Source organism: Phoxinus phoxinus (genome assembly GCF_949152265.1).
Source record: "Phoxinus phoxinus genome assembly, chromosome: 15".
In the NCBI taxonomy this organism is placed as follows: Eukaryota; Metazoa; Chordata; class Actinopteri; order Cypriniformes; family Leuciscidae; genus Phoxinus; species Phoxinus phoxinus.
In genome coordinates this window covers 12,261,772-12,275,539 of record NC_136890.1, presented here as the reverse complement: position 1 = coordinate 12,275,539, position 13,768 = coordinate 12,261,772, and the positions used below count along the sequence as shown (strand labels likewise).

The 13,768-nt window shown below is 36.2% G+C and overlaps 1 protein-coding gene across 9 annotated transcripts in view; it reads left to right on the top strand.

The window, feature by feature from the left end:
* The window catches only part of magixb (MAGI family member, X-linked b), a 99,984-nt gene that overhangs the window by 79,256 nt on the left and 6,960 nt on the right, over positions 1–13,768 (top strand). For all 9 annotated transcript variants that reach the window (XM_079637442.1, XM_079637441.1, XM_079637440.1 and 6 more), the window contains one exon: positions 13,338–13,538. In XM_079637442.1, the coding sequence (XP_079493568.1) occupies positions 13,338–13,538 (201 nt within the window). The remainder of the gene's footprint in view (positions 1–13,337; positions 13,539–13,768) is intronic.

The window sequence follows — 13,768 nt, the reverse complement described above, 5'->3', positions numbered from 1 at the left end:
TGTAACGTGTTTTTGACCTGTCAAAATTAGTTTGGGGGGCTTTTGCTGTCGAAAAACTTCTTATTGCACTAAGTCTGACTGAAACATTCCCCTAGACCACAAAACACACACACACACACACACACACACACACACACACACACACACACACACACACACACACACACACATATTGGGGTTTTATGGGGTCATTCCATAGACATAATGATTTTTATACTGTATAAACTGCGTTTTCTACCCCCTAATCCTACCTATCACAGAAAATGTTCTGCTTTTTTTTGGATTTTCAAAAAAGCATCACAACACACACACACACAAACAGACGTTGGGGTTTTATGGGGACATTCCATAGACATCTAAGCTGTTTTCCTCATGGGGACCGAAAATGTTCCCACAAGGATTTTGGATAATGCCATCCTTGTGGGGACATTTTGTCCTCATAACATGGTTTACCTGGACCACACACACACACACACACACCTATTATTGTGACAGTGCAAAAGCCCACTGCGTTCTCTCCTCTTGGCTTCAGATACAGCAGTACTGCATTGTACCTAAATCAATTGCACATCTGCAGAACATCCTCTATTCATTAACTGGCAAGATAAGCAATATTTTATCTTCATCTCATTCATACCGGTTCGTATTCATACATCTGCTTCAGTTGTGATATATTTTAGACAATCATTGCAGTAAATGAATGCTGAGGCTTGTCATCTTTAATTACGGTTATTGGCTCATTCCTCATATGAATTTGATGAGTAATGTATTTTCTGGACAGACTTTTTTTCAGTCAGTTGAAGCTGCTGTTTGATAAGTGCTTGTGTGTTTCTTACAAGTTGTGCACATATTCTATTAGATTTCTAGTGCTCAAGTGGTTGTTAAATGTGTTGTTACATTTTTGTTGCACTGAAATTCAAAATATTATAAGTAAAAAACACCATCGAAAACACCCATAGGTATTTACAGCATAAATATCACTATTTATACAGTCATAACTAGTATATTTGATACTGTACTGGGGAAAGCTATACTGCTGCAGTGCAACACATGTTCATAATGAGCATCACACACTCTCTCTGTGTCTTTCTCTTGTCCCGCTCAGTCTCTCTCTTGTATTTTAGTATGCAGCGCTGGTCTTCTGAAGTGAATGGTGTTACAGTGCCAGCCAGTGCATTTCAGCAGCTGTGGAGCACTTTTATTATTGAGATGAAGACTGTACAAAGACTGCTATTATATTACAAACTTTCATCATCATGTTACTTAAAAGACGCACTGTTTGTATCACTGTGCTCATCTGTTTGTTCTAGAAAGACTGTCAGTCTGTGGATTTTACAGCAACTCTTTCTGCAGGTTACACCATTATGCCAGTAGGTGGCAACAAGTGACTGTCTTTATGAGTGATTGAGTCACTGAATCATTCATTCTACTAATTCATTAAATACACTGGTTAATTCAGGAACTAAATAAGCAACTGTATTATGAGTGAATCATTAGCCCCTTTTACACCGTAATTCCAGTAAATTACCGTAAAATTACTGGTAGTCAGGCTTTTTACTGGTAAGAGATTCACACATAAAAATATAATTAACTAAATTCAGTGATGTCAGAAATGCTGCTCCATTGTCTTCATCCGCCCGCATGAGGAGAAGCCCTTTAGTTTCAATATCTGTTCAATTTGACAATATTTTTTTTACGTCTATGTGACAGGCGTAAGGGGATGATAACACATCATGTGTTTTTTGCTCTCAAAAACACGAGACACACATAATAGTATTCAACTGCAGAGCCGCAGCGCTGATGAATGGAAAAGAAGGCTTTGTCTTCTTGAGCGTGACACTGAAAAAGCTGCAAAACACGGCCAAAGATGTTTATCTAGTGCATATTTACATAGAAAAACTAATTAAAAGCAGCAGAGCTGTAAACAGTGCAGAGTAATTGTGTAATTTCCATAAGAACGTTATGATTTACCCAAAGCAGACTTCTTACGTCAGCACATTCTGATTTTGCACATGCTCATCCCGGCAATCTTCATTATTTGTTCACACACAGCATCATACCGGTAATTTACTGGTAATGTCACAACTTCTCATACTATAAAATGCTCGAACCGATTTACCGGTATTTTTTTTAAATGCCTTGTTCACACATGATCTCTTATCAGTAATTTATCGGTAATGTTACCAGTAAAGGACTGTGTGTGTGAAAGGGGCCATTGAATTATTCACTCAGTCGATTTGTTTGAAAAACGCATTCACTCAGTAATGAAACTCCACTAATGTGTATTGCTTGTTCGACTCAACGGTTAAAGGATAATTCCGGTATTTAACACCTTGAGTCTATATTGTAGTTTGTTTTGGATGAACAAGAGTGGTGGACAACATTTTTTTGACAATGGTTCCTCTCTCGAGTTTTTGACTATAATAGAATTGGCCATGGACCCATTTAACATTGGAGTCTATGGGCATGTCCGAAAATGTCATTAAAACAGCCAATAATGTTCGTTTACAAAACTGTTAGTGGTGTTCGTTGATGATTATAAACAATATATCGTCGCAATATATGATTCCAATCCGTTTATTTTGCTATAGTGGAACTATTTTTTCAGACACTTCACAACTGTGTAACTTCCGCTAAATATTTGAATCTGAAGCGTTAGCACACTCCCGACCACTTGATGGCGATAACCGATGTTTATGTCTCGCGGGACACTCACGGTCACAGTCGAGTTCAACTTCATATTACAAGTAACAATTAATGAAGGTTTTGTTTGTTTATTTCGCTTACTCTCCCGGAGCACAGTTGCTCTGCTCGCTAGCCTTATGAGAAACGGAAGCGAGCAAAAAGACTACATCGACCAAATGTAAACAGCCCCCTTTCCGTTTCCGGTAGCGCATTTATATTAACGAGCACTCAGTCCTTCAACAGAATTCAATGGGATTTTACAAAATGACGAATAAAACACGATAGAAACTGTATTTCGCAACACTTTTTGTTTCTGGAACATCAACTAACATCACTAATCACTCGGTGAGTTGCACAGTTTTGAAAACTAATGTTAAAGGTTGTTTTAATGACATTTTCGGACATGCCCATAGACTTCAATGTTAAATGGGTCCATGGCCAATTCTATTATAGTCAAAAACTCGAGAGAGGAACCATTGTCAAAAAAATGTTGTCCACCACTCTTGTTCATCCAAAACAAACTACAATATAGACTCAAGGTGTTAAATACCGGAATTATCCTTTAATTCTGTTTTGACTTTGGAACTATTTAGGTACTACCCTAGTGAAAAAATAAATGTAACTAAAATGTATTTGAAATACATGAATTGTATACTAAGTAAACTAAAAATACATTTACATATCCATGTACTTAATAATAATACCCTGCAATTGTACTTTTAATACTAAATTGATGTACTTAAACTATATTTTGTACTCAATCCACTTTAGTTATCCGGAAACAGTGCTGAGGTCCAACTAAAGATATACTTAAGTAAATTTGACTGTGTTAAATGCAAGTATACTTAAGGTACACTTTAAACATCTTTCATTTAAAGACTGATGTTATACAGAAATAATGCTATCCTTACTAATAGTGATATTAAACACACTTTAGGCTTAATATTAAGACATGTGCATTGTGCAATAAAGAGGTAGTCCAAATAAAGTTTTGCTTAGTATGAAACAAATGTATTTTAGCAATATCTAAATTGGGTCTAGAGTTTCTTAAATATTGTGTCTACTGTTGCTCAATATTAACTTTTTGTTGTTTAACTGTGTATAAACGCACACTCACAATCATGCTGTTGGCCTGCACTTCAGCACGGCTGTGATTGCCTACGGTCTCGTGTCTACCGCCAAATCAAGCATTTGATTCGACAGAAATCTGTGTAGTGCAGAAAGAGTAATCAATATTTTTGCTCTATTTTCCTGGAACATTATAGATTTCACACATGTATATTTGCTAAAAGTGAATTTTACCTCTGTTTTGGAGTACATTAGCATATATGCAGATGCTTCAACGCTTACAGTCAGGTCTGTTAAAAAATTATATATGTGTACGTGTGAATAAGAAGTGTCTTGTGCTGTTCACATGGTTCAGCTTAACTCTATAACTTACTGCCTGTTTGAAGGTGGTCCAGTGTTTTCCAGCATATCGAGACAAAGTGTACTTGTCTATGTGTCTTACATTCTGGCCCATTTGTCGGCATTAGTGTGGGAAAGCACTTGAACAATACTTCAAGCCCAACATTGTTACACCGTTTTCAGCTATCAAAGCAGATCCTGACAGAGCATTATTCACATTTCATCAAACACAAAATGATCATGGTCATCATTTACTCGCCCTCATGTAATTTCAAACCTGTATGGCTTTCTTTCTTCTGTGGAACATGAAAAATATATCTTTTGAAGAATGTTGGTGATCAAACAGTTTTGGTTACTATTGACTCCCATTGTGTGGACAGAAAAAGAGATACAATTTTCTAAATATATTCATGTTCCACAGAGGAAAGAATGTCATATAGATTTGACATGAGGGTGAGTAAATGATTTTTAAGAATTTAAAAAAAAATTTGGTTAACTATCTCTTTAAGCTGAACTGTGTGATGTGTTCAATGATAAAATACTTTCTCCTATCCCCGTTTAATGTGCTCAGGCCAAGTAAGCAGTTTGTAGGATGATTTCATTTTGGTCTGGGACGGGACAGTCTGTTTGTACGAGCAATGGCAGGAGTGTTTGAGAAGCCAGTTTGAAAGCAGTTATGTTTGCAATTCAGAAATTACACACTTCACCTTCAGTCAAGAAGTCTCATCATAACAAAGACACCCTTCACCTTTAAAATGCTATAAAACCAACAATTACCTGATGCACGAATTATGTATTATTCATAAATGCAACATAATACATGATTTAAATTGAATTACTGTATGATAGTTTGACCCTCAGAGATGCAAACGATGTGCACAATTTAAATCTACTTAAAGGGGTGGTTTACTGCTTTTTTTCTTTGCATGATTGTGTTTATGGGGTGCAATATAACATGTCGTCGTCTCTTTTTTTTTTTTTTTTTTTTGCCTTATTTTTCATAAATTTGACCTTTATTGTAAGCCACTTTCTCCTCTGTCATTTGAACGACCGGTTGACTTCCTGATTCTATGAAACCACTCCCTCAGAAACAGGCATGGGCTCAGATTGGTTAGTTGGGCCGGTGTGTTGTAATTGGCTAAACAGCGTAGTGCATGTTGTCCGGAAACTTCACGCCCATCACCTTTACGGGCGAAAGTTGAAGACTTTCAATGAAGAGAGTCAAGCAGAACCTCCCCAAACACGGCTCTTACAAAACGTTTCTGAATGGTACATTTTTTTTAAAAAATTATTATTCTATTCTATTCTACCATTATTATATAATAGTTTTGATACGCTGTTACTTGAAAATGCCACTGCTGTTTGTTAGCTTTTGAGATACGGTTTGCTCCTGATTAAACATTTAATATACCAGAATAAATGACTGAGTAACACCGCAGCTGAAGTTTGCTGTTGCGATTACATATAATTTTTTAAACTTTATACACGTTTGTCTTATACACACAAAATAGCATCGAACTTACTGCTACTATAAACAAACAGCGTTGGCATTGGTTTACGTTTTGATCAAATCGAAAAATTACTTCATAAAGTATGGAAAATACATTTACAAAATTAGTACATAATTACAAATTGCAGGTTCAAAATGTTTGTACGCGTTTGTCATAGACACACGAAATAGCGGCTATAACGCCAGCGCTGGCATTTGTTTACGTCCCTGATAAAACTAAAATATTACGTCTGAAATTATACATGCAAAGTTAAAATTATTAAGTCTTACTTACAGGTTGTGGCCCAACAACGGCTGCCTGTGGGTTTAAAGTTAGAACTGCTTCATGTTTTAGTAACAGTTTCTTGTTTAATCCGGCATTGAATTAGTGGAGATTCTGGAAGCTGTCTTCCGTAAAATGCGCAGCACAGAGAGCTACGATTACTTTTCAGGAACATAATCAAACAGAAATTGTAGCCATTGTTGACGAACTGCAGCGTCCGTAGGAAGCCGAACACAGAAGACTTGCCAGCTGGGTGAAAATAACACACTTTCGACGGCATGGCTACAGCTCTCCACTATAATTCTTCCTCTTCCACAAAGAGGAAGAATTATAGAGGCCAGAAATATGGCCACGCCCCCTTTTTTTGCATATTCCGGAGGGAGGGTTGATGTAAATGTATGGGTTAGTTACGTATAAAACCCGGGAAGTATCTCGTTGTAGTCCCATTCGAGTCGTTTTTGTAGGCATTAAACTTCCTGATTTTTAAAAGACGATATCTCTGCTTACGTTGAACTTTCAGCGCAGCAACTTTGCAGATACTGTTCATGCACCAACAGCAACATTACACACTATTTAAAATGAAAAAAGTGAAAACGCAATCAACCACCCCTTTAAGAAAACATCTGTTGCAATTTGTGCATTGTCTGATGACTTTACCATCAGCACTCAAAAACTTTTATCTCGTTTTTTTTATTTTTTTATGTGGTAAACCAAATATGAGTAACAATGAATCACGTCTTGATGTTTTTGTGGCTGGTGTTATTTTGCTGTGAGATGACGACTTGCGCTATTTATCAACACATATTTACTGAAAAACAGCTAAATAAACCGATTGTCACGAGGACACAAAATGCAGCCTATTTAAGATTCTTAAAAACACAGTTTAATGACTGGTAAGAAACATTATAGTTGTTAAATTTTGGCATTGACATCAAAAAGTAAATGTTTGAACCCTGACTGCAATTTGTCTATAGCTGAATGAGTTTGTGTTTTCTGGGTCTGATGTCCTATATAATGATTTTTTCTGACTCAACAAAACAGCTGTTTCGACTGAAAGAGTAGCAAAGGAAGGGGGATGGAGAGGTAATGTAAAGAAATGAGAGGAAAAAGAAGTGACCGGTGATATGAGGGAAGAAGATGAAGGGCAGGAAATAAAGATGCAGGAGAGGTCGAACAGATGAAAGATGAACAAGTTTTAAGAGGTTAAAGGTGGCTTATGTTTGACGAACGTTGTCTTGGCAACAATGATTCCGAACAAATGTAAATGTGGTCTGCTCTTTATACACACACGTCAGTCGTCAGCACTCTCATTCAGCGCTCAAGTGTTTCCGGAGGCTGAATCTGTATGACTCACACTGGATGCTGCATTGTGTGAAAACGAATGAGTTTCAGTGACAGCCGTGATTACGACTCTCCTCCACTCATAACTCTACTTGTCTGTTTTTCTCAGCTTTACACTTTCTCGTATTATTGAAAGGACTTTATTCATTGTTATTTATTCATTTAGTGATGATTTGTCATAACAGATGTTTCAATAACAGTTGAATCCTGTCTAGTGGAGAACACAACTGCACTTCTGCTGGTCACTTTTACAACAAAAATGCATTCGTTTTATGGTAGAAACATATTTTTTTGTGTCATCAAAATATATTTACAAAGCAGTTTACACTTATTAATATCACATTAGGAAATAACAGTCATTTATTTATAAGTTTCAAGTCATTCTACAGTAACTGAATCTTTGAAGACTAATTTTTTGACCATAACAACATAATTCTTGATTTAATGCATGAGTTGAAAGAGCGATTGTCTGAATCTCACTAATACAAAGTCACGTAAGTCAAGTCAATTCCATATTTACAATCACAGGATGCTTTTTTTCCTCTTGAATACATGTGGAATATTCCTAGCATTATGCCCAAACAAATGAAAATATGAGAAACAAAATTACAATGGGCAATATATATATATAAAAAAAAAAAAACTTGCCATATAATACTTGCCAAGGCTGCATTTATTTGATAAAAAATAAAGTAAAAACAGTAATATTGTGAAATAGTATTACTGTTTATAAGACTATTTTTAAGATGTTAAGTTAATTTATTCCTGTGGTGATAAATCTGAATTTTCAGCATCATTACTCCAGTCTTCAGTCTCACATGATTCTAAAATCATTCTAATATGCTGATTTGCTTCTCAAGAAACATTTCTTACAATCAGTAATAAAAACAGTTGTGCTTGCTTAATATTTTTTAACTGGTATAAATGTTCCTCTGGATTCTATAATGATTAGAAAGTTTAAAACAACCGCATTCATTTGAAATATAAATCTTTTGTAACATTATAAATGTATTTACACATTGTTCAATCTAACGTATCCTTACTGAATAAAAGTATTCATTTATTTCCGAAAAATCTTACTGACTCCAAACTTTTGAACGGTACTGTTCATATATTTGATAAGTATTATAATTTATTTTATAATCTGATATAAACATCTGATTGTAAGCCGTAATATAAGGCATTATGAATGCATTACATATAGGCTCTCTACGTAACATACTGCTGCCATCTTATCCAGAGTGACTTATTTTTATTTCAGGAACAGTCCCTCCAGAGGAATCAGGAGTAAGTGCTTTACTCACAAGCAGATTAGTGATGGGAACTCCGAGCACTTTCCTCTTCTTATATTTCCCATTACGGGATTTGAGCCTTTGGGTTTACCAGGCCAGACATTTAACCACTAAAAAGCCTGCCAACCCTCAAAAAGCAAGATCAAAATGATTAATTATTGAACTTGAGCAACCATAATCACATAAACATAATAAAGCAAACACATTTATCCACAATTATTCCACATATGACCGTCCATATTATTAACGTACAAATCTTAAAGAGGTGGTATAATGCCCTTTTCACAAGATGTAAAATAAGTCTCTGATGTCCCCAGAGTGTGTATGTGAAGTTTTAGCTCAAAATATTACAATTGTCACTTTTTGAGGGTGAGCAGAAACGCACCGTTTTTGTGTCTGTCCCTTTAAATGCAAATGAGCTGCTGCTCCCGGCACAGGGGGCGGAGCTACAACAGTTTGTGTCCATGTACCTCACACAGACATGCACTGAAAATGTCAATGTTTATGTTCAAACCGGAGTCAGACAATAATGGAGAGACTCAAGAAGAAGTGACAACATGTAGCAACAGGACATTTCTGAATGGTTAGTAGATGAATTTATATAGTTTATGTGTAGTAACTTCTAGTAATTGATTAGCATATTCTGTCATGGTAATCTATAAATATTGTTCAGGGGGCGGGGTTTATGTAAATTTTAGGGTTAGTGATGTCACTAACCCGTGAAGAAGCTCATGTAAATATAAAGCAAAAAGCAAATATCTCCCTTTGCTTTGAACTTTGAGCATTGTAACTTTGCAGATGTTGTTTATGCTCAAACAGCAACATTACACACTAACTAAATTAAAAAAGTGAAATCACAATCAACCACCCCTTTAAATGTACAGTGCAGAGGGTGTAAAATGGCCACATAAGATTCAATTACAACCTCTTATGTTTCATGAAATCTTGAGTAACATTATAATGTAATTATCACAGACACTTAACATGAAATCCCGACTGCCAATCAGGCAACATTAAAAGTCAAATGGTACTTGGATTGTCATTAAAATGATGGTCTCAGTCAATTAATGTTTTGAGTAAAAGCAGAATCTGTAATGCATAACACCTCCTAGGCAGATCTTACTCTGGCATCGGCCCAGAAACGTAATAGAAAGTCATGTTAATCCAAGACGCTAATGCTAGTTCTTACAGATATCCCCTCAGGCTGGGGAGAATGGAGGGGAAATCAAAAGGCTTAGCATGAATTTTTCCCTTTGAGCTAAAGCGAGTTAGCATTAAACATCAAGATTTCTGTTTCTCAGCACTCTGCTTACAGAGGTTCATTCCCGAGAAAATAGAGGCAGGACAGAAAGAGAGAGATATGTGTGTGGGCATGTGAATATTTGTGCCTCCAAAAGAGTGTGTGTGAGTGTGTGTGTGTGTGTTTCTAAGTAGGTCGGCGCAGGACAAGTTTCTGTTCTTGGTAATGGCGTTCGCTAATGGAGACGGGCAGATTGACTTTAGGGACAAAGATGTGGACTTACAAGGTCATTTCCCTTTAGTGTCTGCACGTGACTTTTGGATTATTATTATTGCTCTATGTGCACAGACATTACCCCTAATTGATTTAAGAAACTTCCAGTTTAGACTCAACAGCTGGTTCGGTTTTAATATAGAACATATTTAGCAAACTAACAACCGTAACGAATATAGATGCATGTGTTTAGATACAGTACATACAGTGATAGTCTGAATATTTGACTATTTATTTATTGGATGAGTTGGACTTTGAGGGAAAGCACATAATTACTGTTTAAAAGTATCCCATGATGCACCTCATGAAGAGCTCGAATTAAAAATGTGTTGCCGCAACTTACTAATACGCTAGCATGTTTTAATAATTCGTTCCCTCGTTTTAATTATTCGTTCCCTTGTTTTACTAAAGCATGGCCACGTTGTTCCCTTGTTTTAGTTAAATCAAAATGAGGGAACAGATGAGTTCAATGTGGCCACGATTTACTAAAACGAGGGAACAAATTAGTAAATAGTGGCCACAATTTATATATTTTTTGTCTGCATGTCATGTGCGTGGCTCTGTATATTACACAGTAAAAATAAAATAAAACAAAGATTATTGGAGTATGTTTTTAAAAGAAAATACACTCAATTTCTGAAACATTGTTTTAAAAATTATAAAAAAAATTGTTTTTGTTTTCAAATTATTAACATTGAATATTGAAAGTATTTAGTTGTTTTATCCATTTTTGTTCTTCTCTTTTTTGGGGGCAAATTTCTTAAGAACTAAAGTTATCCCTATTTTCTAAAGTACAACAAAATATTTGATTTAAAGCATGTAAAAAGATGTCTTCCAGATTTCACTTAAAGATTTAGAGCTTAGAAAACAGCATGGATTTATAATAACCACCTCTGTCTAGATGTGAAGCACCATAAATTATAAAAACAGTTATTAGTATTTGCCAAATTTATAATAATTTATAATAATTTATCTCATGTGAACTAGATTAATACCTTACTTCAAGTAAACCACTACGACATTAAAAAAAAAAAAAAAAAAATCTGCAAAAGGTCTCATTTCTGTATTTAGCTCCAGATCAGAAGTCTGTAATCTCTTATCTGTGTAATCCCTAACATCATATCAGCACCACCATGACTGCGATATTAACGACTGTAAGGATTTACGTTAAATCTACATTGATAATCTGACGGCGAGCTGCGTCAGGTTTCTGTTGGTAACATTCAGTGTGGTTTTCTGAGAGGATCTGCAGCTGCTACAGAATCAGACTTATATTAATGATGGATGCCTTTAAAAGCCACCCTGGAAAGAGTTTGACATTGAGTGAGAGAGAGTAACTTTTTTCCTGCCACACTGATGAATAATTTCCCTCTATCTTTCTCTCGCAATCTTTCTCTCTGTCCCATTTGAATCCCTCCCGCTTTACTATTTCCACCCTCCATCCATCATCTCTCCTATCTCTATCCAGAGAGAGAAATCTCCACAGAGGTTTCTTTATCTGCTTCCCCCTAGATAATCCATCTTAATTCTTATCTGTGTGTTTTTCTGCAAGTCTTTGCTAACTGTCATTGTACACATAGGGGATAATCATTTAAATAATGCAATCTGATTTTAGTTCAGTTTATTTATTTAACATCTATTTTAATAACGGCAAAACTGATTAAAGAGCTGCACATGCAAGTAAATTACATAAACAGGTATTACACAAAACAATACAGTAACACAATTACAGAAAAATGTAATTACACATAACAATAAATTATACAAATAATCCCTACACTTTCGACAGTGCCAGAACTGGTAACCCTAACTCATAAGCCATTATAAAGAGATACGCCTAAAGCGAAAATTTATAAACCACTCAGAAGAGGAAGATTTTAGGTACAAAGACAAGCTATTCCACAACCGAGGTGCAGCCACCGAAAAAATGCACGATCCCCCTTAAGTTTTAAGCACATCTATCCAGACAGCAACAGAGTATTAGATGACCTTAAGTACCCATTGGTCTGATGGAAAGAGAGATAAATAGTGTGGTGCCAAACTATTCAAGGGCTTTGGAGCCAAAAAACGGGTGTAATACTTTCCCTCTTTCTAGTGCCCATTAAAAGTCTGGCTGCAGCATTTTGGACCAACTGGAGATGGGATAGACAAGATTGAGAGACTCCTAAATACAATTCTGTATTGTGACTCAGTGTTTGGCATGGTAATGGTTTTGAATGGTTTTAAAATGTTGATATATTTGGTCTTAACGGAATAGATTTGCTACGTTGCTGCTGCAGAGCAAATACTGGACTTGCTACCAGCAAGTACTGGCCAATACATACACAACACACTGCTGAGAGCAAGTAAGACATGCTGGTGCCAAACAATAGCGTACATGAATAACCCTTGTCTATACAGGTGGAGCTGGGGAAGGTGGAGGGTGTCTGAAAGCATGCTGCACTGCTAAGGCAAATGCTAACCAAGTATTTGAAGGTTGGGCAGTGAGCTCATTGGCTACTGATACAGCAGGAACCAATCAGCTGTTCCCTGTAGAGAATGATGTGATTGCAAGCAGGTTGAGTTGAGGACCTATTAGCCTGCGCCATCTAGAGTTTCACGACAGAACTTTGTATTGAGTTGCAATAGCCCAATCTCAATGAAAGAAATGCTTGAAAAATATTTTCTCATTGAGTGGGAGGAAAGGTTTCATTTTGGAAATCATCCTAAGCTGGAAAAAAAATCCTGATTTGACAGCTGAGTTTATGTATTTTCAAAGTAGATGTGGGGTCAAAAATGACCAGACAAAAATCAAGGATATTGGAGTCGTTCAGTTGAATTCAGCCTTTAACATCACAATATAAAATAAAAAAAATCTGAAGATCTTCAGTTTCTGCTTGTTTTTTTCTTCTCTTTCAGTCCGTCTCATTCATACTCTGCTTTGCTCAACGAAGTTAGTCTATCAGATGTATAATTGAAGACTTCAGATGCAAAAACCTCTAAGTCCGTCTGACATTTCTCTTTTAAATTAGCATTTATGTTTTGCATTTTACTCTTATCAGTGACATTTTTGAAAATACGGCATTTCAATAACTGACAAATAACCTTTTCATTGCCATTGAAATTAAACGTTTTTAAAAGAAAAATGTCAGACGGACTTCAATTATTGATTCTCTCTGATAAGTGCCAGTAAGAAATGACTAGAACTCCCTAGTAACTGCCTAAAACTTCTTAGCAACACATAACAAAGCTCTACAACCTTAAACACCCTGATATTGTGTTGTCGGGTTTTGCAGAGGCGGGCATCATTCTTAATGTTAAATGAACATTTCTCTGTTTCTTCTGCAGCAGCGTCTCTGCTGCCTCACAGGTTTGTGACGGTACGCAGAGGCAGCCCGGCGGCTCGCAGCGGTCAGATCAGGCCTGGGGATCGCCTGGAAGCTGTGGATGGGAGATCAGTGGTGAATTTACCTCACAGAGAGCTGGCTCAGATCCTGAGGAGAGCTGGAAACACACTCCGCTTGACCATCGTACCCCGCGCCAGCGCTCGTGAGTGGATTACTTCATACACCTGGGCTGATCGATTTTACTTTATTAAATAAATAGTGTTTTTTTTATTAGCTGTAGATAATATAACAAAAACTTATCCTAATAACTATTTTCCCTCAGATGGTGGAGGAAAAATAGGCAACAAGTATAATATATAAGTATAATATATAATAGAATAAATGCCATATCAACTTCAGTACTGTTTAAATGTATCCCAGGATGCAGCTCAT